At 40.3% G+C, this 27,717-nt stretch overlaps 1 protein-coding gene across 46 annotated transcripts in view; it reads right to left on the bottom strand.

The window, feature by feature from the left end:
- The window catches only part of fnbp1b (formin binding protein 1b), a 79,399-nt gene extending 57,787 nt beyond the window's left edge, over window positions 1-21,612 (bottom strand). For 4 of the 46 annotated variants that reach the window (XM_074616903.1, XM_074616906.1, XM_074616907.1 and 1 more), the window contains exon 1: window positions 4,333-4,627. In XM_074616903.1, coding sequence (XP_074473004.1) covers window positions 4,333-4,494 — 162 coding nt within the window. In that variant the 5' untranslated portion in view covers window positions 4,495-4,627. Of the gene's footprint in view, window positions 1-4,332; window positions 4,653-14,057; window positions 14,115-21,295 lie in introns of those variants that run through there. The other 42 variants (XM_074616919.1, XM_074616930.1, XM_074616934.1 and 39 more) reach the window with 27 other exon arrangements.
- Window positions 21,613-27,717: the final 6,105 nt, after the last annotated feature.

The following is a 27,717-nucleotide window of genomic DNA, read 5'->3' as shown; positions in this document are numbered from 1 at the left end:
ATAGTGTCTTCAGATGGATGTTATTTTGGGAGATTTCACAGATGGGTGCCTGATTAGCTTCTGCATCGCCTGAACGAGGGTACAGGACTGTATATGAACTGAGCCCAAACACACATGTGGAGGTGAGCATGGTGGTCATTCAGCTGCAGCAGAGACAGGTGGGGGGGGGGTGAGAGGTGTGAGAGGTGTGAGGACGGTGGCAGCAGGTGAGCTGATTGACACCTCTGCTGCCGCTGCTTGTTGACTAACTACATTCTCCTTTAAATGCAGTCGTGTGCTGGAGCTCCGATGACTGACACACACTCATACAGACGTCCGCGCTATGTCTGCTGAACTGTGTTGGAAGCTGTGAACGACTGCACCGTGTATTTATGTCAGAAGTGTGTGAGCAGTCGAGGGGGAACTCTCACGGTGTCAGAGAGACCCGCTACGATATCGTTGATAGAAATCACATGGCTTCATGAAATCATTCATCAGATGAATAGAACTGTTAACCTCCACGCATTTAAACAACATTAATACAACAGTTTGCTGAGATGTACTGCACCTATGAAACTGGATGCAGTAGTAGGAATTCATTTGTGGAAGGATTTACAAAAATGTATCCATAACTTCCCAAAAAAATTCTTTTGGCTCTCACAACTAAGTGTGAAACTTTCCAAACTTAACCTCAAGCTTTCAGATTGTGTCACAGTGGTATCTGGAAAAACCCCAAAAACCCACGAGCACCTGCTGACATCTGGCTGTTGTCTTCAGTAGGAAGGTTACAATCTTGCCAACCATCACCATTTTCCCGGGAGACTGCCGTTTTTCATTGCCCTTTCCTGGTTTCCACCCGGGGTCACAATCCCCCCCCCCCACCCCTCATATGATAAAATTAGCAATATGAGAGCACATATATCAAGCAGCACTGAGTCCATACACATAAAACGGAGGTGCATGTGCAAAATATGAGAAATAACTTAATAAAACAACATGACAGCGCTGTGGGTCGGTTTTCCTCCTGTCCTCCCCAATTTCTTGAGTCACCAGCCGCCACTGGTATAACGGCACTTATACAAGCCAACATTTAGTCCATTTAAATCAAACTCTGGTGCAGTTCATGTGGGCGGTTGTGAACGCAGTAATCATACTCTGGTGCGGACCAAAACAACCGGACCGAGACCGCATGCGAGAGGCAGTCTCAGACCGTTTCTAAGCTAAACAAAACACAGGCTGACTGCGCTGGTATTTGTTGAAATGGACACAGGTAACTGACAGGTTAACATGAGTGGGAGAGGACTGACCTGGACTTCTGCAGAAGTCCGACGTTTGCTCGACATCTGGCCCAAAGAGATGCTAAATAAAGTCCACAAAAATCAGAGATAAATAGAGATAAACCGGAGGAGAAGGGATTTGTGCTCACAGTAGATCAGTGTAGAGTCAAAGTGGAAACACTTCAACAGCAATATTCTGTTCAGTCAGTCTGATTCCCTGTATAGGAGTGGCAGCTCTCGAGATGAAAAAATGTGCTCCTTCGTACACGCCCCTCAGCAAATTATCTTTTTTATTTGGTCCTCTTTAATTTGTGCGATGTGAACCCAAACCAGACTACATAAAAAACAAACCAACAGTATAAATTTGACTGTGATTTGGAGGAGCTAAACAGCTCCCTCAGAGGTCTACAGCCTCACACAGGAAACCTGCTGACACAAAGAAAAGCAGATGTCAAGCCAGAGTAGGCTGAGGGGGACAGATGTTCTGCTGGAAGGACAATGGGACAAGAGACCTATACATGCTTTTGTCTTTTTGTTTAATGGTTCAGTGTGTTAGGTAGGTGGGTAGGAGCTGGTGCTGAAAACATCAAAGACTGACTCATGTCTTCAGTCCCCACTGTCCCATGGAGTCCCATGGAGAGCATGTACTGACCTGGAGGCCATACTCCTTCACTCAGAGACTATGATGGAAGTACTGATTATATGATACCCATACTGTATACACACCCTATTCAGTGTGATTAGAACAAAGAGAGAAGCTGGTTTCACTGTGCTTTTTAATTAAAGACTGTATCAAATATGGACGTAGTCTCCGTGACCCAGAGTTAAATGAAGAGCCGTTGTGAAGCTCCGGCCGTCCCCATCTCGGCAGTGACGACACAGCCTGAGTCACAGCTGATCCAAAAGTGGAGGTGGACCGTGGGTGGAGCAGCAGAGCAGACAGCTAGCAGCGACCAGAACCCACCACCTGTTACTCAAAGTGGCCAAATTCACACCAAGCAGCGGTGAATTACGGCTCGCCGCAATAACTTTATATGTGTCTGCGGCCGGGTTACTGGTTACTGATTGGCTACGGATCCTCTCTGGCGCTAAAAGCTCGAAAGCGGTTGCTGTAGTCTATTAGAACCATTACGGTAAACATGAAGGAGTTATTTCAGGATCCTTGTTAGCTAACAAACCTCACAGTGCAGAGAGGATGAGAAGAGTGAGAGGAGGAAACTGTAGACATTAGGCTGTGAAGCTCCTAATAAACAGATAGCCCAGTTGTTGTAGCGAAACTAGCCCTGCCTCATCGGGGCAGCGAAGCAGCAGAAAACGTCTAACGCTCTGGAGTTGCTCTAATTATTCAAAGCTTTATGCTTCTTCCTGACCACAGCAGACACACCAGAGAGATGAGTCAGGGACGCTCAGTAAAGCACTGAAATGGACTGTGGTCCATCATGAGTGGGTCAATGCAGCTTCACTGTGTCTGGCGACAGTGGGCGTCCAGCAGCGAGAACAAATATTTGGGGGAGATGCCAAGCCCTCTCTCAAACACACACCGCGCTTTGTACGAGGAAGCGGGGCGGAACAATGCCTCCATAGCCCGGTGTAACCCGGAGGCCAGAGAGGAGTCACAATAAAAGGGACAGTAGCCTCACACACACAAACAAACACGCTCGTGCACACACACGTCAACAAAGGCCGACAGTCATGTGCCCGACTACTGAATATCTGCCCTCGGCTATCTCTCTTTGGGTTATTAAAGGTTGAGAAGGGGTTTGTCGGCCCCCTGCCCACCCACCCTAAATGATCATTTATCACATGCAAACTAAGGCTAAGACAACTTAGAGTGTCAAAATAAGCCAATGCAGTAAATACATCTATCTTGCAGCATAGGATGAGTTTTAAAGGGGACATATCATGGAAAAGTCCCTTTCTCAGTGCTTGTACTCATACATGTGTATCTGGAGTGTCTACCAACCCACAAACTGTGAAATACGACAACTCATCAGTTTTTTGTGGGCTGCCTAGATCAGAAAACGTGTGATTCAACAAGCCGTTCAGATGTGGCTCCCCTTCCTATGTCACATGCAGCTCATTAGAATATACCGCCTACAGCTTGAGAACTACTGCTGTGCTCCATTTGACCTGGGAAGTGGGAATTCCCAAGTTCCCAGTTGGAAATTTCCACTGGAACGCCCCCTGAGGTAGGATTCCTGACTCGGAAAGTTGAACGAATCTCACCAACCCTGACCTCAAAATCCAAGATGGCTGCTCCGCGCATCGACATAAAAAAAGCGCATCGCATAAAACAGCTGTATTATTATACTGTTTATTAGCACTTCTGTCTTATTTGTGCACAATACAACACAATACGATATACTACAATAAAACACATCAATACATTACTAAAGCATAGCAGTCATATCAGTCATCATCTGCCTGATGTTGGGTGACATCTATTCAAAATATTCATCTGAAAGAACAAAAGCAACACAATGCTCAGAGGAACATGCACTCAGGTCCACACCAACCTCCTGCCAAATATGAGCAGCTGTTTGGGGCAGTGGGTGACCTTATGTGTTTGCATACCATGGAGATATTTATAGAAACAGCGCCTCTGCCGGTCTGACACTTAAGAATGTGTGTTGGCGTACGCACACGTGTGTCATGTATGTATGTCTTCTCTGTGCCTGCCTTTAACCCCCGCTACACCTCTGTCCGTGTCACTTAACAGCATCATGCATGAGTGATCGGTTCTTTACTCGATAAGAAATAGCAGCCCTTCTTGTGGCGGTTGAGAAACAGGAAATAGCTGCCTCTCACTAGTGAGTCATAGTAACATGGAAGGTGGTCAACTCATTCAAGGAACTTTAACTGCAGCATTCTTTTAGGCTCTGCTGTTGTAAAAGTCCCGTAAACTGGCGTCTAACGAGGGCTTAATCTGACAAAGCAGAAACTCTTTTCTTGTCATATTGACCAACACTACACACCACAGACATCCTATGACTGGCACACCCGTTGGCACACCCTTGGCTAGGGTGTTTGGATTTGATTTTTCTACAAGAATCATTTTACGTCTCAGCTCACTTACGGCACTCGTCATCCTCATCTGCAGCAGCACCTGTAGATACTCGTCATGACTGCTCAACGGCTGCTCTTCCTTTTGCTCCTCCGTTTCCGATTTCACAGAAAGAACGTTGCCCAGGAAAATGTAAAACTCACTTCTCCGGCGCAACATGGTCATGGTTTTCATGCGACAACAAAGTAGAAAAAAAAGAGCTACGGATGAAGTTAATCCACCTCAAAGGAGTAGAATACGACAGAGGAACACGTCTCGGTCAAGCAGAGCCGTGTTAGTAGATCTGAGATCCTGTTTCTAGTAATGCAAAGACATCAGATGTCCCGGTAATCAGAGTACATCAATGGAAGCAAAGCCAATGCAGGCACAACCAAAGGTATAATGAGAGGGAACAGCACGGAACTTGATTAAATGATGTTGTCGTTAATCTGATTACTACACCTCCCTTCTAACTACCTTAACCAGCCAATAGGACGCTGCTGTTCTGGGGATTAGCAAACACACATAAACCATTGTTCTTGTTGAGCTCTTTTTGTTCTTTTCAGAGGATAAAGCTCTTTAAATCTTATATAAACACATTCTCATGAATTTAGAAAACTTTGAACTTCATATTCCCAATATGAGAGACACCTTTTATACCAAACTACTACAGCAAGCTGTTGGCTCGTTCATTCAGTGAACAGGTTGGAAGTAATCCAGATTTGTCTGAGACAGGCCATCTCTTAGCTTCTAAACTTGATAACATTATCTGGATATGACTGGCTGAAACAAGAAATGACACTCAGTGACCTGCTGTTTGTCCACTTAGAATAGAAGTGACCTACAATTCACTAAAATGTTTCAATTTCAGCTATAAAGAGTTTTCAATCACGTTTAGAGCTCATAATTGCTCATATTAGCTTATTGCAGATGTATTATCGCAAACTGTGTATATGTCCGCCAATAAGTAGCTTTCCTCCCGCAGTGCAAAGACGTGCAGGTTAGGTTCATTGTTGACTCTAAATGTCCCGGAGGCGTGAATGTGAGTGTAATGTAAATTTGTGAGCCTGGTCGATAGCTCAGGGCTTTTGCCCTTTTCTATCCATAGTTGAGAAGGGTTTTTTTGTTTGTTTTTTCCTAACATATATATATATATATATATATATTTTTTGTTTTGTTCTTATAACAAAATAAATGAAAAAGGAAATATGGATCAAATAAAATTAGGAAAAAAAACTGATAAAAGAAATAAATAAATGAAAAATAAATAGATAGATAAAAAAAATAAAAATAAAATAAAATAAAAAATAAAAATAAAGAAAACTTTAAAAAAGCCAACATAACTGGGCAAAGATCAAGATCATGTGACTGTGTACAGTGTGTGTGCGCTTGAGAGGGGTGGGGGTGGCTGGATGTCAGTCAGGGTGCAAATCAAATTAAGGCAAGATTAAAAAGGAACACCGTATTTATCTTTTAATAAAAATCTTATGCCCTCAATGTTGTATCAGTTTTTCCCAGTTGTATCAAAAATGATATTGAATATAAATATTTTTCAAGGTATTGTATCAAAGTTATAAATTCCAGTATGGTGACAACACTACTGCTCAATACGTATCTTGGTCACAATTCTTTAACAAATCCAATCTAAGGGATCCGTATCCAGAGTAGGCCTGTCACAATAATCACTATATGGACTCATCATCTGATACGTGGACACCTCCATATTACCCGTAAGACAACATTTTAGCCAACACGATGCCAGAATAAACAGCAGGGTTTTCCCCACCATTATAAGACATCGCACATTTTTATGAACAGAACCAGAGAGCACATCTTATTGATTGTTTTTTGGTTGTGTGTAGAGCTGCAACTGTTAGTTATCAACTGGTATATTTAAAAGTCTAAATTATCTGATTCCAGCTTCTTAAATGTGAATATTTTCAGATTTTTTTCCTCCTCTGTGACAGTAAACTGAATATCTTTGAGTTGTGGACAAATCAAGACATTTGAGGACGTCATCTTGGGCTTTGGGAATATTTTTCAGAATTTTCTGACATTTTATAGACTCTTATAGAATAATGGTTAGTTGCAGCCCTAGTTGTGTGGTTTTATTTTATTGATATTATTATATATTTATTTAGGATATTTTAATATTTTTTCACATTCCAATTTCAATGTCTGAATATATTTAGGAATTAAAAGTCTGATGCTCTTTTAAAGGGTGTATATTATACTGTTATCATTATTATATAGGGGCATAAAATGGTCTTAAAATGACAATTATTTCTGGGACAATATATCATTCAACAAAATGAGTTATCGTGACAGGCCTAATCAAAAATCTAGTATTGGCCGGAGTACACCACATTCTGGTTGTCCAGTAGGTTAACGTTAACACATGAAACGTGTTAATGCTAAGAGGCAAACGTTACCAGCAGGGACTTCAGTGTTTCTGTAAATGGCACCGTGCTCAGCTGTCCACTTATAGTAACCATGCTATACATGGTTCAGGTGAATCTCTCACCACGGCTCTCATGACGTGTCTCATGTAGACCATGACTTGAACATAATGTTCTCTTGCAAAATTGTCAAATTGTGATTACTATATGTCTTTGCAAATAGGTGTCAGTCTTTGGATTTAATCCTGCTGTAGCTGCCGTGGAACACACAAACAAACAGCACGAGCATGTAATTAAGTCTGCTGGCAAACATGATGGCAGTAAATGAGAGACTAGATTAAACATATTTATGTGTCTTTCACTTGCTCACAGTTTCAGTTCATAAATAGATCTGCCTGTTTCTCTGTCAGGCTTCTCTTCCTGCTGTGGCTCTTCACTCACTGCAGCTACAGTTTAATAACTCGGCTTCAGGCGACACAAGTCAAATCTGTCCGTTGAGGATCAGATCGCTTCGTGTGGCCGTGTGCCAACCACGTATTGCATTTCTCTTTTGGCTCTCAGACCACTTGTTTTCCTCTCCAGGTGTCTGTTGCTGATGTGGTGTATTTCTCTACTGACTGTAACAACTCATTGAACTGAGACACTGCAGACAGGTGTCATAAGTCAAGATAAAAGTCACGCAGACGTGTGGCCAGTACAGCCAATGAGCAGGGGGGGTTGCTATTTTTAACCAGAGCATTGTATTTCAGTGGAACGGTCTACTGATGTTAACACAGATAAACATATAGCTGCTACGGTTGATGGCATGGCCAAGTGAACCATCCCTCACTCACATTAGCTGAAGAATTATTTTCTCTGAATTAAATTATTTTGTAGAATAAGAAAACAGAAAAATTATTTAATTATATTAATAATATTAATAATAATTTAAATTATAATGATCTCCTCTATCTTTTATTCTACTGGATGAAAAGCCAACACTTTAACCTGCTAACAGGTTAAAGTCAGGGGGGGATTTAGTATACATAAGTACTTTCCCTGTATCATCAAAATAAGATGGAATATCTGGGTGGTCCTTTCTTTGCTGGCAGCACTAACCGTGTTTCAGGCTGAACTGTGTGGCAGCACTTTCACTCCTCCTCCCTGACACATCTCATCAGGATATGAGTAAAGATGGCACTTAAGAAGTTGCCTGACACAGCAAGCAGGAAACTCATCTGGGAAAGACTCCGATTTCTCAGTCGATGTGAGAATCTTTATCCATTACAATCTTTTTCTACTGTTACGCATGTGTGCAATAACATGCTGATCACTCTGTGCAATAATTATCTGATGCTGTGCAATAATTATATCATTATCTGACAGACACTTTGTGCAATAATCTGGCAAACTGTCATCTCACCAATATACATATTGTATTTTTATATTCTATTATCTTTTATATTTTTTATATTTATGTTGTATGATCTCTTTTTTTATTGTATTATCTTTTCATTAGCACCTATGGGATTGTCACAATCTAATGTCATTGTACTACACAATGAAAATAAAGGGCTTGAATCTTGACTCACCAGAGGCCCCACGATATACGATATCATCTCGATACTGAAGTCACAATATCATTTTATTGCAATTTTAAACATTTTGCAATATGCTAAGTATTGCGCTGAGATATATTGTGAAATATTGAAATTTATTACCTTTTTTCAACTGCAAATTATGTCAACATCTGTTTACTTATACTGTAGGGCTATCAATCGATTAAAATAGTTCATCGTGATTAATCGCAAATTAATTGCACATTTTTTATCTGTTCAAAATGTACCTTAAAGGGAGATTTGTCAAGTATTTAATAGTCTTATCAATATGCTGCTTTACGCAAATGTATGTCTATATTTATTATTGTAAATCAATTAATAACACAAAACAATGACAGATATTGTCCAGAAACCCTCACAGGTACTGCATTTAGCATAAAACAATATGCTCAAATCATAACATGTCAAACTGCAGCCCAACAGGCAACAACAGCTGTCAGTGTGTCAGTGTGCTGACTTGACTATGACTTGCCCTAAACTGCATGTGATTATCATAAAGTGGGCATGTCTGTAAAGGGGAGACTCGTGGGTACCCATAGAACCATTTACATACAAGGGACCCCTTTGAAAATGGACATGACAGTTTTTCCTTGACAAAATTTAGCGTAAGTTTGTAGCGTTATTTAACCTTCTTCATGACAAGCTAGTATGACATGGTTGGTATCGATGGATTCATCAGGTTTTCTAGTTTTATATGATGAAAACTGAGCCCGCTACAACCTAAGAAACCCAAGTTGCGTCAAAACAAATTTGCGTTAACACGTTAACAGACCTAGTTTTATCTAATAAGTTCCAGTTTTCTTACTTCTATCATTTTTATTGCAGCAAAATGGGATTCAGTCAGTCAAGCAGACCGACTGACCAACAGCACCCGACAAACATAACTATTTGTGTTAGAGTCTACATTGCAATATTAATAGTTTATATAATAAAAGATTGATACTTGACATCCGTGTATCGATACAATATTGCCACGCAAAATATCGTGATAATATGCTGTATTGACTTTTTCCCCCAACCCTATTTCTCAGTGTGTTTAATGCACTTGTATGCGTTACAGTTGCACCCAGTTTTCTCTGCTAACGTAGAGCATACTGCGGGGCAACACCTACTGGGAGACACATGGAAACCTATTAAGTTTGAGCGGAAGACTGTCTTTGTTACTGTATGAAGCCAGACCCCACTAGAGGAAGTGATGGATATCATTTCAAATGCCATTTACTGCCAAAACCATATACTAATACAATCAGCGACCTCCACTCTCTCTGTCTGGCACCATTAATAAATGTCCACAGCGCCCCACCATAACTGCCTGATTATAAATAACTCCTAAATGAAGAAAAAGAGATTCCAGCTAACGCCAAACGGTTTTGATAAAGCATCCTGCAGATCTGAGAGCATTAACAGACCACAATGATGTACCATCTTGCCAAGAAAGCCTCCTCAAGCCCACACAGCCTCTCAAGAATCACAAAACATGCCGGGTTCATTCTCCCACATACATTATTTTGAAGTAACACACATGATGAATTAACATCAGTCTTGCAGAGGAAATTACAGGAGAAGAGAAAGCTGGTGAGTCAGTGTGATGGGAGCAGAGAGAAGAAGAGAAAAACAAATGAGGAAATGTGACGAGTGGGCTGGAGTGAAAGCTGGACGTGTCTTCAGCAGTGGGAGACAAATGTGTGGTAACTGCATGAGCCACTTCTCATTGGGGCTACGAATCATTTCACATTAAGCAGCCGTAAAGTAACTGCTATAAAGGTTCAACATGGTACCGACCGTGTCTGTCTACCGACCACATCTGGTATCCTTTAAAAACGAAGAACAATAACAGACCACTACTGTCCCACAAGCACAAACCCACCGCTTCTCGGCCTCGGAAACATTCCCCGACTTCATGATCACAAAAGAGGACAGATGGAGAACTGAGTCAATCATATTTACACTAGCGTCTTTAGCACTTTACCACACACACACACACACACACGTGCAGCAAACATCTGTGCTGTCATTCATTTGCCTTTTGGGAGAATAAACACTCCAGAGGTCAAGTAAAAAACACACTTTATCATTTCCTTAAGCTCACTGTGATGTTTCTTTTTTTAATGCAGTAGTTGTTTTTTTTACATTTCTCAGATGTATGAATCGTAGACTGTATATAAAGATAGACGACGCGTCTCCACTTCCTCCAACTGTACAAAAGTGAAGCCAAAATATCCCGTATGCGGGAGGTGCCATCTTGAGATTTTGACGTCATTTGGAGCCAGAGTCTGCGCTGTAGTGATCGGGGGGGGGGAGGGCTGGAGCCGCAGTCTCGAGGTCCTGCCCATGCACACGCCTGAGACAATCACAAGCCGAGCACAGCCACAGCTTGTTAGCGTGAGCCACCTAGCTGCTAAGTCAGCATCACGGTAGCTGTTTGGCTAGAAAGACACAATTAACCATAATATCTCTATACAGTAACTACTAATATACTGTATATCCTGTACATACTGTATATACTGTATATATAGAACTACATCTATGATCAAATTGACTCATGTTCTATTACACAGACTGGTGACGGTTATAGAAAGTTAAAGGTACATCTCCTCTTGTACAATTCCCGAGCCTCCAGCTCCACGACTACTTCACTCAGAGCAGCTGTCAATCACAGCTGTCAATCATGACGTCCCACCCCCTTTTTATAGCATCAAATAACTAATTAAAACCAAACTTATCAGAAAAATAAACACTTGAACAAACATCAGTGTGATAAGAACTACCTAAAATGACAGAAACCATCTTTGGGAAAAATGTATTTGACTGTGACTTTTTAGTTTGGCCCATGTTCCATCCACTGACATGGAGGGGGCGGGACTTATGACCTATACTGCAGCCAGCCACCAGGGGGCCATCCAGATGTTTGGCTTCACGTTTGAGGAGCCGTCATGTCCTCCATCTTTATACACAGTCTATGGTGTGAACACCGAGCTCAACGTTATAATTCTGTCAGAATTCAAAGATTACATGTATAAATGTCACATTTGTCATCATGAGACCTCTTTTGTGCCACCTGCTCTTTTCACTGAATGCTTCTTTCATTCCATGCACACACTATCACTGCTACCACTACTTGTTTATAAGCTACAGTTGTGTCTACAACAAGCATTAGTAGTTTCAATGGAGATGTTGCAGAGTAAAGAGGTGGTAGCTCTTTGTTCACAGTCGTAGAACAGGGAGTCTGTGCAAGTGTTGCTCCGTTACTCTGTTGAGGGAAACTCAATGCTGTCACAGCCTGAGGAACAAACGACACTTCCAGTATGTAGTACAATATAGCAGTAATCAGGAGAACAAGGACGGCTATGAGGCTCAGGTGACAGACCAACAGCGGTATCATTTCCTCTGTCACAGCAGTGATTAGAGGCCGACTTTACAAACAACAGAAGAGGCAATAACTAGAGATTAGAGGCTGCAGCGGTCTGTGCTGGGAAGGATTGAGTCACCTTTTCATGGATCAGATGACTAAATAGCTCCGACTCCTGCTGTTCAGGCTCGAGGAAGTGGAAGGACTACACTTGTGGTCAGAAAACGCCCAAGACACAACATCTCTATTCATCATCAAAGAAACTAAGTTTCCTGGAGATGTCATCAAATAACTTGTTTTGTCCAACCAACTGTCCAAAACACAAATAAAATGTATATTCAATTTACCACAGTTTTAAGACAAGAAAAAACAGCACATTCTCACATTTGAGAAGCTACAATATGTTTAGCATATTTGCTTAAAAAATGATTTAAGGGGCCGTGTTTTTCCTGAGGCCAGCGTATTACCATAGTAAAACAAGACCCGGTCAAAACCCAGTATATGTCTGGACCGTATACGGTCAGTATGTGAATTTGTGGCTGAATTATTACACAAATAGTCAGTGGTCATGTCTATAATGTTTTGTGAACGTTTTTTTTCCACTAATATCTTAATGTTTGATTGAAAGACAACTTATAATGAAGCAAATGACATTCAGTAATAGTAAGTTGTAACATTTACTATTATACATTACAGTATATTATACATTTTATACAAGGTGAAAAGGTATTAGCATGACATACAGTATGCAACGTTAAAAGTATTTCAGTTGTTTATTAAAGCCTGTGTATCAAAAGCATTCATCATATATTTGCTGTGTAACAATAGGCTATATAAATACGTCGTGAAAGTTTATCAGCGTTGAGATTCTCACGCTGTCATCACTGACGTTGTTGCTGTCGTATTTATTCCTAGATGGAGTGTTAATGAAGCAGCTACAATGTTAGCATGACTGGCACTGATCGAAAAAAAAATTCAACTTTAAGTAAAACGCTGTCACTTTTTACCCCGCCATCCAATCACAAGATGTGATTGAATGTGTTTATTATTATATACAGTATATGTTGTGGTATATTGTGTATGCTATGCTGTGTTTTTATAGTTCTTACTGTTGTCCTCGTGTCTGGAGCACAATGACAATGAAAAGAATTGTTAGTTGCAGCCCTGAAGGAGGCTAACAAAGGGTCGGATACAACAGAAAGGCCTATTTATTGTGATTCATCTGCATGTCTTACATATGTCAATGTGAACCTCCTCTGTTTGAATAGCTCCCCTCCTGGGGGGGGCAGTCTGAGGCCCTTCACATCAGCATCCATTCATCACTGTCTTACCATAAGGAGGAGCTTGAGAGAAAATGGGCTCAGGGTTGTATCACTGAGTCAGCAGGTGGGGGGCGAAGAGTATAAGATTTAATGTGGGGGGGGGGGGGGGGGTGTGAAGGGATGTCTGTCGTAGTCTGCCAAAGGTTTCAGTACTTCAGCACACTGACAGAAGGAAACAAACTAGCTCAGGTTTCAGCCCTGGAAGTGCCCTGAATGTCAAGTGAACAGCAGGGGAGGAGGCTGGACCCAGGGGGGGAGGGTGGGGGGGGTGGGGAGTCTGAGCCCAGATCAGATCTACAACAGCAACAACTCTGAGGAAATCTCTGTCTAACACCAGGCTGTCTCAGACTCATAACAACGCTACCAGGAGATCCGCCCTGATGCATCACTGAGCTCAATGTGAATCCCCCAAAAACACGAGCATGAGGTTCTGATTGAACCGTTCAGTCTGTGCCCCCCCCCCCCTCTGGCAGAGTCTGGAGCAGCACTCACTGACATCAGAGACAACAAGTGGCGTTTAAAAGGCCTCCCCAGACCATATCACTTTCCCTGCTCAGTTACATTAGGGCCGATGGCTAACAGATAGGAGTGTGCCGACAATTACAAATCCAAGACAAACATCTCTCAAGCTGTCCCCAAAGGCAAGACAACTCACGCCTCCACTAACACTGAGTGAACAAAGTAACGCACCATTTGAACGATGTTAAGCGTGGCTCACTCAGGGGATCACACGTGGGCCAATTCACCTACTATTTTAAAGCCGATGCTGCAATAATTCATTGATTAGTTGTCGACTATTAAATTAATCGGCAACTATTTGGATGATTGGTTTGAGTATAATCTTTTAAGAAAAAAAGGTCAAAGTTGTCTGAATGCAGCTGGTTAAATGTGAATATTTTCTGGTTTCTTTCCTCCTCTGCGACAGATAACTGATCTTTGAGTTGTGGACTAAACAAGACATTTCAGGACGTCATCATTTTTCTGACATTTTATAGACCGCACAACTAATCGATCAATCAAGAAAATAATCGTCAATGAAAATAACGGTTAGTTGGAGCCCTCCCGATGACCTCCGTGCAGTTCAACTCACCTTCAGCTGCTGCTCTCTAAGTAGAGCTTCAGCCTTGTCCATGTTGTCTCATCAATACGCTGCGTGACACGAGACCAGATTTACATCCTACAGACTGAAGATGAAGATTTAGTGTAGTGCAACTGTGAGAAAAGCTCACATCCAGTTCCCAAAAGAACCACACGGGAGAAGTGAAACATTCAAGGTGCATCATAGTGGAAAGGTGGAGTCGTCACTTTGTTCAACGAAAGGCCTGGGAGGTTCAACTTCTCCTTTTATTTGAGCTATTACATGTGTGCACTAGGGCTGGGCCATATGGAGAAAATCAAATATCACCATATCTTTGACCAAATACCTGGATATTAGGGCTGCACAATTATTCACAACTTTATCTAAATCGCAATATATTCTGATGCAATTTTCAAATGGCAGGACGGATGAGGAGGAAATCCTACAGAGGTGTCCCGGCCGACACATCATACTCTACCACCTTAAGAAAACTTCTTTGTTTGGTACAGATCCCCACAAAAATCACACCATGATCATTTGAATATGTTTTTCAATGAATTGAGAATAATGATGTAAAAATGATCATACCCTCTAATATCGCAAATCATATCGCAATTGCAATATCAGTCAAAATATTCGCAATTAGATAGTTTTTCAATATCGTGCAGCCCTGCTTGATATCGATATTACGTCGATATTGTAAGGTTGACTATTGGTGCTTTTACAAAATATTAACACAATGAGATTTTTGATAAATAATCATCATTAATGCGGATATAATGACTAAAGGAAAATAATAAAACAGCTCTACAGTCTGGTAAGTTCAGAAAATAACATCACTTTACTGTAATGCTGCCTTTAAAACCAGGAAGAGACAGCACTTATGTTATATTACCATATCCAAAATCTAAGATGATATTTAGTCTCATATCACAATATGGATATAATATTGATATATTGCCCATCAGCCCTACTACAGTGTGTACTGCTGATATTTAGTCAGTGTGTGTTTGATCTCCCTTTGACTAAATAACCTGATTAGTAATAGTAATAATTGTATTTATAAAGCACCTTAGTGACACCTCTGCTGCTCAGAGTGACAACTCTCTGACTCTGTGACTCTCTGACACCCGAGCCCCAAGAGGAAATACTTCTGACATGTTGCGGTCTCCCTTTCTTCGAACTTTCTACAACAAGCACGGCTAACTTGATTTAGAGCGGTTATTTAAAGCGTGATGCCTCTGAAGTTAGTTATTCAAAATTTAAAATAGTCGTGTATGATTTCATTTTTTTCTGAGCCCTGTTCTGCTGAGAAACAGTCACATGTTTCACCACATTTCACTTCCTTCTTCCTGGGTTGCGTTTGTACATAATGCCTCTTTTGAACGGGGTTTGGGCTCTTTAACGTGCATGATGCACGTGATTCTGGTCCATTTACGTCAATCTCTGCTCGCACAAAAAGAAGAAGAAGAATTTGCATTTTTCAAACTTTACCATCTTCCAGCACATTTCAGTACTCTGCAACACAACCCTGTAAAAACACAGTGAGGATTTAATGCCCGGAATATTTGCCAGTGCAAAGAAATTCTTAGTGGACTAACACTCATAAGATGTTGTCGACTAATCGATTAGTTGATTTAATCGACAGATCTGTAAAACTGAGTTTCTCCACAAAGTATCAGACAAAAGCAGCACTTTCTATCTGCTGTCTACCAGAGATGTGCTCTGAAATAAGTCATTCAACATTAAAAAGCATTCAAAATGAATAATGACTGAAGAAATATTAGTCGACTGTAGAGCTGACCCGAATGCTTCGAAGCTTCGACCGTTGCCATGGTGATTAATCTCCAAATCAATATTCGAATGCTTTGTTGTTGTTGTTTTTTTATGTAAGTATGTAATAATAATAATGTATAAATCCCAAACTAGCCCATGAAATAAGGAATAATCCCACAACATTAATAATTATTTGTTATTCTCAGATGGATATCGTTGTTTAATATGTGTAGAGGTGTGTGTGTGTGTGTGTACAGTAGTGTGGCAGCAGCACTGTCCCGAAGCTTTGAATACTTTCTCACCAAAGCTTCGAAGCCCAAGAAATGGTATTCGGGAGCCCTTAGTCGACTAATATACTCTCCTCTGCAGCGAAAGAGTCTCCTTATGCAAACAATGTTTTTGCACCACTTGTTTCGGCACCTTGTCGGTAATGTTACGAGGACAGCCCAGCGATGGTCATAATTTTCATCCCCAGTCTTTAAGTGGATGCTGAAGACTATAATCAGTGCTGTGATGTTGCACCAAAGGCATTCAGCATTTTGGAGACTATAAAGTGACTGTGGTGCTTTTCCTCATGCTGACACACAACCCCTAAACAATAGCAGCCATACAACAGGTCTCTATTGAAATAAAGTTTCAATCAGCTTCAAACTTCATGAAGCAGTGATATCACAACGAGACTGTTTGCAGCACCTCAACCAGAGCAGTGATGTTCGTGAGCGGTTGAGAAACCCTGCTATGACTTCACTTCCTGAAATATCATTTACTTTCCTGTTCAGAGCGAGAGACAACCGGATGAGCATGAAAACATGCAGTGGTGCCTCATCCTTCATTTGTCATGTTGCACCATCTAATTTTTTAAGCGAACTAAACTCAAAGACAGAGATCATAAACAGCGTGAAAATGAATCTGATGTCCAAAATACTGAATCTTACCCTTAAAAATAACATTAGAGGGAATCTAGATTAACTGGTGTTGAGTTGAATTTGACTATGATGAATGGGATATGCCTAAACGACAGCTATGTTAAGATATTGCTGTTGTACAAGGCTAAGCTGCAACTATTATTAGTCAATTCATCATTTATTGATCGGCAGAAAATTATACAGAAACTGTCATCTATCTAGCAAAAATCAACTGATTTCAGCTCCTAAAATGTGATGTGAGGATTTGATTAAGGCTGGGCGATCTTCTATCCCGTCATACGTCTTTTTATATCTCGATAATGATATATATCACGATATAGCATGTTTTCTGGTTATTCAATAAATAGTCTATATGAAATAACCACATGTGTATACTCCTGTGTGAAGTATTTTCTCATTTTAAGAACTTGAGCGTGAAATGAACTATAGAGAAAAAACTAAATAAATATAGGCCTAGCCTATATCATGGTAAAAATTATATATGATAGACATTTTTATGAGCCCTGGATTTGATGCTTATCTCTGTTATAGATCAATGTAAAGAGATTTTCTTTGGGTTTGTGACTTAGTTGCACAAAACAAGACATGGAACACATCATCTTGGCCTCTGCAGAATAATTGATAATCATTAATAATCATTAGTTTCAGCCCTAATAATAAGAACAAGGTAGCCGAGGTTCCAATCCGACATGTGGCCTTAAAAAAAAACAAAGAACTATGTTAACCCACCACATCCTGCTCTTGCTCTGCCACAGCAACAGTGCTGGTGTTACTGTTTGAGCCGGTTCGGGACAACAAGAAAATAAGCTGTGTGCCGTCTCCAGGGGCAACAGCCACCTGCAGAGTATTGCTGTCCTCTGTTGCCGTTACTAAGATTAAAGGAACAAGTGTCTGGATTCCATTCAGCCCGCTGAAGAAAAAGCCAGCGAGCATCTGGTTGTAATACGTTATTCTCTGCTAAAGCTCAGGCTCTGTTTAAAAAACGTTCAAATGTTTTCCAGACTGAAGGTGCACATGAAAGCCTGTAGAATGTCTCCAGGCTGTGTTCGCTGTGCATGACTACCTGGGCAGCGGCATTTCTCAGTCAAGCATTGCGGTAGTAAAGTAAAAATACACTGACATCACTGGGAGAAGGCAAGAATGTGGAGTACTGGTGGTTTCCCCTGTGAACTTTGGACCAGGTAAATTACTGGAGAATTCAGCGGAGTGCCCCCCGCCCCCCTCCTTTCTTTCTTAGAAAGGAAAACACATCCCTGATTTAACTATCTGCAGGCCCCTCTGCTGCTCGCTGGAGAAGGACACAAATCCAGCTCATAGTATTGACATCAGACTGCAGTTTGATCTCCACGCTGCAGTATTGTGATCAGGTGTCAAGCAGATTTGTCGGCCTGCAGCTCGAGAGTTTACGTCAATAAAATGTGACCCGGCTTCCTGCAGGTTCAAATGCACACTCCATGTAGCAACTTGTATGTTTGCACTGACACACACACTTAAAACATACCACCACTCAAACTGAATGTACAACGAATCCTGCAACAACACGAAAAGCATACTGCGGAAACTACAAATTGCACAAAACAGAGCTGCAAGACTTGTGTTACACTGCCCCATGAGAACGAACACAGACAGCATGCATCATAAACTGTCATGGTTACCAGTAGAGAAAAGACTTGCCTTAAGCACAGCGACATTCTTTAGTAACAGCATTTATTCTACTAAACCCGAGTTTTTATACAGTCAAATTAGCAGATGCAGGGACGTTCACAGTCATTTCACTAGAACAGCGGGTGATGGCCAACTCATGTTACCTCACCCAAAATCGAATGCCTTAAAAAAGACGGTCATTTACCGCGCCATCACTCACTGGAATAGCTGCCCTCTTCATATCCGTCAATCCTCTAACAAATCCATATTCAAATACCATCTACGAATACATTACTTAAACAGCTGATCGATAGTCCAGTGTTGGTCATGTATGGTTTTCTTTGTTTTCTTTGTTCCTTTTTCCCTGATGATGGGCCTTGAGGCTAAACAAAAAAAAAAAAAAAAAAAAAAAAAAAAAAAAAAAAATTGTGGAAGATTTGTGTATGAATTTGAAATTTGAAATTTGAAATTTATATATGTTTGAAAATTTGAGTGTTATTAGTGTAACACAAATGTGATGTTGTATATAGTATGTATGTGATAAATTAATGTACATGATTTCGGACCCCAGGAAGACTAGCTGGTGCCATTGGTATCAGCTAATGGGGATCCTTTTTAAATAAAAAAAAATAAAAAAACACGCCGGCACATCTGTCAGGCGGTCTGTCGGCAGAATGACGGCTCCCTTTTACAGCAGATCATTTCCACAACAAAACAACAACAAGAGCCACTGAAACTAAATCTGAACAACAGGAATTCCTCTGGAGACAGCTGCTTATTATCAAGTCGTAAAAATAGTCAACACGGTCCTGTAATCTTCATTATTTCACATGCTGTAGTTTAAAACACATCGGCCTCGACGTGTGTGTGTGTGTGTGTGTGAATCCGGGGAAATACCTCTGATACGGAGGCTGGACTGATAAGGACTACTGCTGGACTGTGAGAAACACTCCTTACTGAGAATTTCAGAGAAAAGTGACATCATTGCACAGGAATTTATTGTAGTAAGGTCACTGGGCTTTATACGTTGTCTTCTATTGTTGCTCTCAGAGAGGGCCTGATGAGTCCAATCACACATTCATAAGATGTATAAGGTCATCCAAGGTCCCAGGGATTCTAGAGGTTCTGGTCTAAATCTAAGACTAACCTATCAGGCATTCACATTTAGAGCCAAATAGTTCATTAGCCTCAGAAGTTGTGAATAAAGTGAAGGGAATTAATACAAAAGTAACTAAATAAAGAAGCAAATTAAAACAGAAATATCAAGTTATGTCAGATTTGATCAATTAATTAATGGCTACATTTATTTTTTATATTATTTTTGCTACATTTAATGACTTTATTTATTTATTTATTTATTCATTTAATTTTATTTTGAGTGGTTCCATCCGCCATATTTGCCCCCTTTGTCTGCAGAACCACTGGATGCTCTGTTCTGATAATTAGGACCTGATATGAGCTGTGAGCTGATATGAGCTATTCATCTAACAGTATATGCAAAACTAGTTGTGGATCAGTTTGAGAATCCAGATAATTAATCCCAAGGTTGCAAATAATCTGTGCATTTGCATCTTTTTTTTCATCTATAATATATCTAGTATATCTATATCTATAGTCACTGGGAGTAGATTTGGTAGGGAGAAATCTACTGTCTCTTTTACAGTTTTTAATGCACAAATTGTTGTAATATGTGCTGATAAAAGAATTGTAGTTCTGGCGTTATTGGAGCACCAGCAGGTGATTTTAGACTGACTGATGGGATATTGTGGTGTTAATCGTATTACCTTTTAATATTTCTTCATATTAATGGGTTTACTGTGTATGTATTTTTCTTTCTTTTATATATTGTTTGGACCCAAATATTTGAACTTTTGTGTCAATAAAAGAACTAACTAACTACATATCATCTATAAACCCTCCTCATTGTACACAGAGTATATAGACATATACATATATGTACAGTAGTTGTATTGTTCACAACTTCCAAAACACTTCTTTTATTGTGTTATTCTTATGTTATTGTTGGTCATTGGTACTTTTTATATATATTCATATCATATTTATATATACACCTATTTTTCCACTACTCGTGTACATAACTGACATGTCTTTTCTTCACCTATATCTGTCCAGTTTGGTTGTCTTTGTCCCTCTAGCTCTTATTTCTATACTGAGAGAGATAGAGGCAGATAAACCTGATCCTGATGTTAAATATAAAAATCCAGTTTAACAAATCAAAAGCTATTAATGCAGTTCTTCAGTAGTTACTGGTGAGTGTCTTGTTAGAAATGAGCCTGCGGTGCCTCACCACCCTTCAGCGTGCACAGAAATAAGAGAACCTGACCATCGACTTCCTCTAGTGACAGTGATCACACACACACACACACGCACTTTACATGCATGTTGTTGCATGTATTTAGAAAAAAAAAAGAGCAAGTGTCAATGCAACATGAACATCCAGCCTCAACGACTGGGCACCGCAGGAGGAGCTGCTCTCATGTGAGGGTGTGTGTGTGTGTGTGTGTGTGTGCGTGTGTGCGTGTGTGTGTGTGTGTGTGTTCACGGACAGAAAGACAGCGTGCTTAGAAACGCTTATATGGAACTAAAATGGATGTTAGCTCTGGTTTTACACGGCTACCATCCATCCAACATCCATCCACGTTTTACCATGTTATGTTACACCATGATGTAACGAGCAGTAATAACACGCACAGTGATCACCGCTACAGATTAGCTGCTATCGGCTGAACATCCACCGACCACCAGCAGCAGCAGCAGCAGCAGCTATAACACGGAGCCACTGCGCACTGTCATGTGCACGTTTACTGCGTGTGAGGACCGTTAGATCCACACAGTGTCCATTACAACATAAACTATAGAGATACAAGTGCAGCGCAGACTCACCCAGAGCTCTGACCCCCAGCTCATGGTTCCACTCCGGTGTCCTCCCAATAATCCACAACTCGATGGAGGTGTTTCAGCGCGCGCGGCGGCGGACAGACAGGCAGACAGACAGAGAGACAGACAGAGCTGGTGTTAGAGCTGTGTATTATATATGTCTGGTAGAGAGAGCTGCTCGCGTCTCCTGTCTCACATCCTCAGCGTCTCATCCTGTCTGATACAAGATGGCCATGCAGAGCTGCAGTACAATCTCTCTCTCTCTAACAGGATGGTCTCGCTATATGCAGCGCGCGGGCACCCGCTTCGACCCAATGACAGCTGCTCTTGCGCGCGCACAGGCAAGAGGAAAAAAAAGGGAGGTTGGTGGTGGGGGGGCAGGGGGGGGGGGGGTGTCACTGCAGGGCTGTATCTGTTGTCTGCTCTCAAGTGAATGCTGGGGGGGGTCAGAGAGGTCACCACCCCTGGCAGATGTTTCATTGACTAACCCCCCCCCCCCCCCCCCCCCCACACACACACACACACACACACAGGGTCTAATACTAAGTTGTGGCTAACTTTCTCTTTCTGTCTCTGTCTCTCTGTCTCTCTCTCTGATGAGACCTGCAGTAACTATGCATGGTGTTGACACCACCCTAGATTTACTGAACACTTACCCCACAGCAGCCACAAGCTTCCACTTTGCACACAGGATGTTGTGTTCATCATGCACATTAAGAAACTTTCATGCACCAGGAATCAAAAGAAAAACGGGCGGCAAAAAACCTGATCACCATTAAAGGGGACATTTTTATTTAGTGATGGCCGGTCTTATTCAAAACTTTGGGCCCCAACTGTCCTGCGGAGAATGGAATCCGCCAATACCAAAAATAAATAAATAAAAGGGAAAATAAAACAGAGGAGTAAATAAATAAGGGAATTAATACAAAAGTAAATAAATAAAGAAGCAAATTAAAACAGAAATATCAATTTATGTCAGATTGTATTAATTAATTAATGGCTACATTTATTTTTAATATTATTTTTGCTACATTTAATGACTTTATTTATTTATTTATTTATTATATTTTGGCAGGTTCCATCCTCCATATTCGTCCCCTTTGCCTGCTGAACCACTGGATGCTCTGTTCTGATAATTAGGACCTGATATGAGCTGTGACCTGATTTAAGCTATACATCTAACAGTATATGCAAAACTAGTTGTGGATCAGTTTGAGGATCCCCATAATTAATCCCAAGGTTGCAAATAATCTGTGCATTTGCATCTTTTTTCTTTTTTTTTATCCCTCGCTTCTAGTTGCTCAATAATATTTCTTTCCTGACTTTCTACATCTATAATATATCTATTATATCTATATCTATAGTCACTGGGGACAGTAGATTTGGTCAGGGGAATAGACTATTGCATCTTAACTGGATATTTTGTATACTCTTTTGTAGTGTGTGATAGTTCTCTTAGTGTGTATTTAATGTTGTAACGTGGGTTGTAATGCTGCCCTCTTGGCCAGCTTGAAAAAGAGACTTTTACCTGGTTAAAGGAAAAGTGAAATGAGATGTTCAATAATCAAGTGAAATGTTGTCATAGAACACATTTAAAACCAACTGTTGACATTCAGAAATTTACAATAAAACAAATAGGTCAATAGCTGTATTAGACAAAATTAAAGACATCAGATAATCAGATTAATTATTAAGGGCTATCAAAAACAGTTGTATACAAGCAATTATCATGATCTCGGTCATTGTGATTAACCATGTGAATCATTACATAAGCATTAAGTTTTATAGAAATGATGAAGGGAAGTCCTTTATTGTTACTACAACACTACCATCTAGTGGTTGGATTTTAGAGACAGCACTAAAGGTGCAGCGAGATGGAGGCCTTTATTCACATCACAATGCCCACACCTAACTAGCTTATCAGTAACTGCTGGTGCATCGGCTGAGAGAAATAGTCGAATACGACTCAAGAACATCACTGATTCCTGAGTTCATCAGTTGGCATTTATAAATGTCAGTAGTTACAAAACACATTAGTATCCAGTATTATTAGGGATTATATACTAACCCAATGGGAGGATGTCCATTCTTATTGAATTTCTCTGATGATTTTATGCCCAGCATTGTTGTATAGCCACCAAATAGAATAAACCTTTAGCTGTTCTGTCATAATTACTCAGTAGGATCAACCCATCTATAGGCATGCGTGCCGTTTCTTCCAAAATGACACCGTATTTGACTGAACTCTAACATGCCCTAAAGGATCGTTTACACGTTTGGTATTTTTCAGCTCATTTACGATAAATCACCTTTAACCAACATTTCTGTTGACCAGAGATTTTGAGATTTTTTAAAAGGTTGTTCCAGGCAGCCACTTAAAACTTCCTATTTACTTAATCTATCACAATTTCAGTTTTGTTAGTTACATAACTGTTGTGCAGTGATACGGAGCAGACTTTAATTCAAACCAATCTGTGCTTTCAACTGCATTACCATGCAATGATAACTTGATAACACATTTTAAACAGCGGTAGGCATCATGTTTACTGTGATCACTTTAGTTCTAAGTCTCTGCTACAGCTGCCAAATGCTGACAGCTCACATATGATTACATTGCACCTTTTTAATACTTTGTATCAGAAGTGCAGGAGTTAACATTCATTTGCATTTTCTAACATATGATGTTGTTCATACTTCCTACAATGTCTATGTATTTTATAGTGAAAAAGTAAAACTGATGTAATAACATAAAGAAATAAAGAAAAGTAATAACAGAGATAAAAAAAAAATGAAAAGGATGAGAAAAAATCAAAACAAAACACAGAAAGAACATTCCTGTATCGTTGATGAACTATATGGTATGAACTCTGTAAACTCTGTTAACTGTTGGACATACCACACAGGCATGTGCACTGCATGTAAAACAAAATGAGTCAGAAGTTTAAGTACCAATAATGTTCATTAAAGGGTCAATCTGTATTTTTATTAGTATTTGTTGGATTGCTTACATTGCAGGTGTATTTGCATATATACTGAAAGATTTTAATTGCATGATGAAAGAATTGAATTGGCTTTTAAGTGATTTCATTTATGTTTTACTGAAATTAAAACAAAAACAACAAAAAAGAACCTTTAAAAACAATGCAAAACTTTTTGTTTCGGTTTTCTAGTATTAGTCCATGTATTAGAAGAGTCATAACAGTTTCCATTCTGGTGATTTTAAGTTAAGGTCATAGGTCGACTTCTTTGTTTACATTTGGAATAAGGGATTGTGCCTTTATACACAGAAAAAACACATGACATCATTTGAAGTAAAACTTAGTTTCACCAGCAGGGGGGGCACAGGGGCTTTCACTGTCAGTGTCAGGCACCAGTCTGCATACACAACATCAAAATATAGGCTACTGAAATCAAGTATTTTTAAATCTTAAGCATTAAATGCTTTACGTCCTGTCCCAAATACCCAAACACTTGACTGGTTGTTCTCTCTGTCGGAGGAGCGGTGACTTGAATGTGAGGTCTTCCTGGCTCAACTTTTAAAGGACAGTGATATACCTTACGTCATATCAACAGCTTTTCCCACCTGCTTTCAGTTTACCTGATGAGATCACGAGTCTCCCCTCTTCCTCTGATCCAGCACATCACCAGATGGCGATCAGTGGACACCTCGGCCTCTTTATTCATCCAAGTGCCCATGCAGGTCTAATAAAACAACTCCAAACTCAACATCATCCTTTGGCCCTGAGCTCTCTGATACCGCGTGCATCATTCGTGAATCCTCTTGTGTTTCAACAGGATGTTTAGCTTGAACCACTCACGGCCCGCGCAGATGTCCAATCACAACAAACCATGGTCAGAACCGGACCTCTGTTTCTCTTGGTCACTCTTCTCAAGGTTTCTCAGTAGTTTCACATTAAGTTACTGAAGGCTGCCGTTAGGTCTTTACACGCTCCAGATGGAGGAGTTTGATTCTAGAGAGCCTGGATGTGACCCTGACCTCTCAATCTCTCGCACAAGATCTAGATCCTTCCACCCGACAGTGGATCCATTCCACATTGACTGCTGGTTTCCCAATAAGGCAAGACACCTCAGTAGAATACAGGCTAAAACATTGTTTTTCATGCACTGTTTTTTTTTATGCCGATATCTATTAGTTAAAATGTTTTACACACTATTCTTCTTTCTTGCAAAATGTATGGAATTTGACTATCCATACCATATCTTTGTATTTCACAAGATACTACCTCATTTACATATTTACACATAACATTTCAGAAAACTTGCAATACAAAAAATAATTGTCTTTATGTAAGTAATCAACAGGGGAAGTTTCATCCTGTAGTTAAATGTTTTACCCTATTCACCTGGGATGTCTCCCCACAAGCATTGTAACATCACTGCTCCCTCTGCTCCCGCTTCAGAGGTTTCAGGTGACTTATTTCTACACTACCTTACCAGTAAATCTTTGGTCTACAGAGCAAAGCAACAAAAACAACTGAGTTAAAACAAGCATAGCTCTCTATCCTCATATAATGAGTATCATTGACAACATCACAAATAACAGCCATCTCTAATATATCTCCTTAATTTACTCAGGAAACTTTCCCTGAGTATCTTGCCTTTCCACTTTGTCAAGCTTTCAGTTTTTGCTTGTAGTATTTTTTGTCTTAATAAGCAGAAGTGAAACAGTGTGACGGCTGATTGCATTTGTGGTGGAATAATACGAGAAAAGGAATTGGCAACTTGGATTAGATTTTCTATAAATCTGTCAGCTGTATTTGTCTAAATTCATGTGGACGAGCTATTTTTTTGTTGCTACATCACCAGGTGGATGTAGTACAATCTTACAGTTAGCTTCAAACCTTGTGCAAACACATTCACAAGTACAAATATACCACACATATCATAACTACAAACACACACTCATGCAAACAAAAGAGGATCTCCAGCATTGGTTGTTATAACTGTGTGTCAAGTTTCTTCCTTTCTCCATGCATCACATCTTGTCACGACATTGAGTTACTAAGTAAACAGTACATGAGAGTCTCCAAAGCAAACAGGTGTTGACTGTGTACCTGCATGACTGGGCACAGTGAAACCATGGTGTTTTCCTAGACAAAGCAGCAGAACAGGAGCTCTGACATCTAATTTTGTCCATCCATCTTCAATAAAGAAAAGGGAGGTCTTATTTTGTTTCTGACAACAAGTTGCAGTAATAAAATCATTTCCTGAAAGCCAGTGGACTCTGCCTCCAGTAGGCGTATGCAATTCATTTTGGTTGTTAGTGGCTACAAGAGGATGGAGTGCAAGGTACCCCTGTCCTGCTCTGATCAACAACCTCAAAACCTTCTGCTGCTACTCAAAATGCGTAGGCTGTTCAATCCCAAACACTGGTTTTACAGTATAACAGCCTGCAGCCCTGCTTGCTCCAACCTGTTCTACGTCTTCCAACCCCCTGCAACAACCATCCCTCTATCAAATCTCCCTCAGCTTCCCAATAGTCTTTAGACAGAAGAACCTTTTTGAATTCCAGCCCAACAAAGAAGTTTTTATCTGATTTTAAATGGACATTAATCAAGAGCAATCTAGAAAGCTTGTTTCTATTCTTTACTTCAAATGATCCTTTGCTTCAGTGTATTCAACAAAGTTCAAATTAGACAGTCTGCTTCTGAATGAGTAGACCGATGCCAAGTTTAGAGTCTGTCAATGATTAGGATCACCGCACATACTAATCAGGATTAATGACTGATTGATCCTAATCTAATCCTAATCATGTCAAGTAGAGCTCTTCGACATGGCTGAAACTTCACAGTCGGGGGTTCTGGACAGTGTCAGATTATAGCCAAGGACTGGATTATCACTGTTAATCCAATTATACATGTTGGGTTTAATCGGCTGTCAAACTGGTATCATAAGGATAACAGTTTGGAGAGAGTGTATCCACATACAGTAGGCCTGTTATAACAGTGATACATTTGGATGTTTGGCCGCACAAAACTTTAAATCACATATCATACAAGAGCTGTGATTGTGCATAAAAATGCAAATGCTTCGACAGTTAATTTAATCTCATACAGGCAGTGGCAGATTAAGGTGGTCAGGCGCCACTAGGCTACTCTTAGTATGGGCCCCCCACCGTTACTCATCATGCTCTAACATTACCAGAAATAAAGTAATTAAGTGCCATGTGTAAAAGACTGCTAGGAATATACACACACTGAGACAGCCTTTAACGTAAACCTTGAAATATCTAGTTGATTTAGAGATGATTATTTGTGAATGTTTCTTAAGGGGCAATATGGGAAGTTTTTTTTCTCTCTGAAGTACATTTAAATAATCTAAAATAATCTGGCCAATCTGGGGCCCCTAGTCTGCAGCCTAGACCAGCCTGAGCATGAATCCAGCCAGCAGACAGGCTAGGAGAGAAA

Source organism: Sebastes fasciatus, chromosome 19 (genome assembly GCF_043250625.1).
Source record: "Sebastes fasciatus isolate fSebFas1 chromosome 19, fSebFas1.pri, whole genome shotgun sequence".
Classification (NCBI taxonomy): domain Eukaryota; kingdom Metazoa; phylum Chordata; class Actinopteri; order Perciformes; family Sebastidae; genus Sebastes; species Sebastes fasciatus.
Note: the sequence above shows the minus strand (reverse complement) of the source record. Positions and strands in the feature narration are given on the sequence as shown.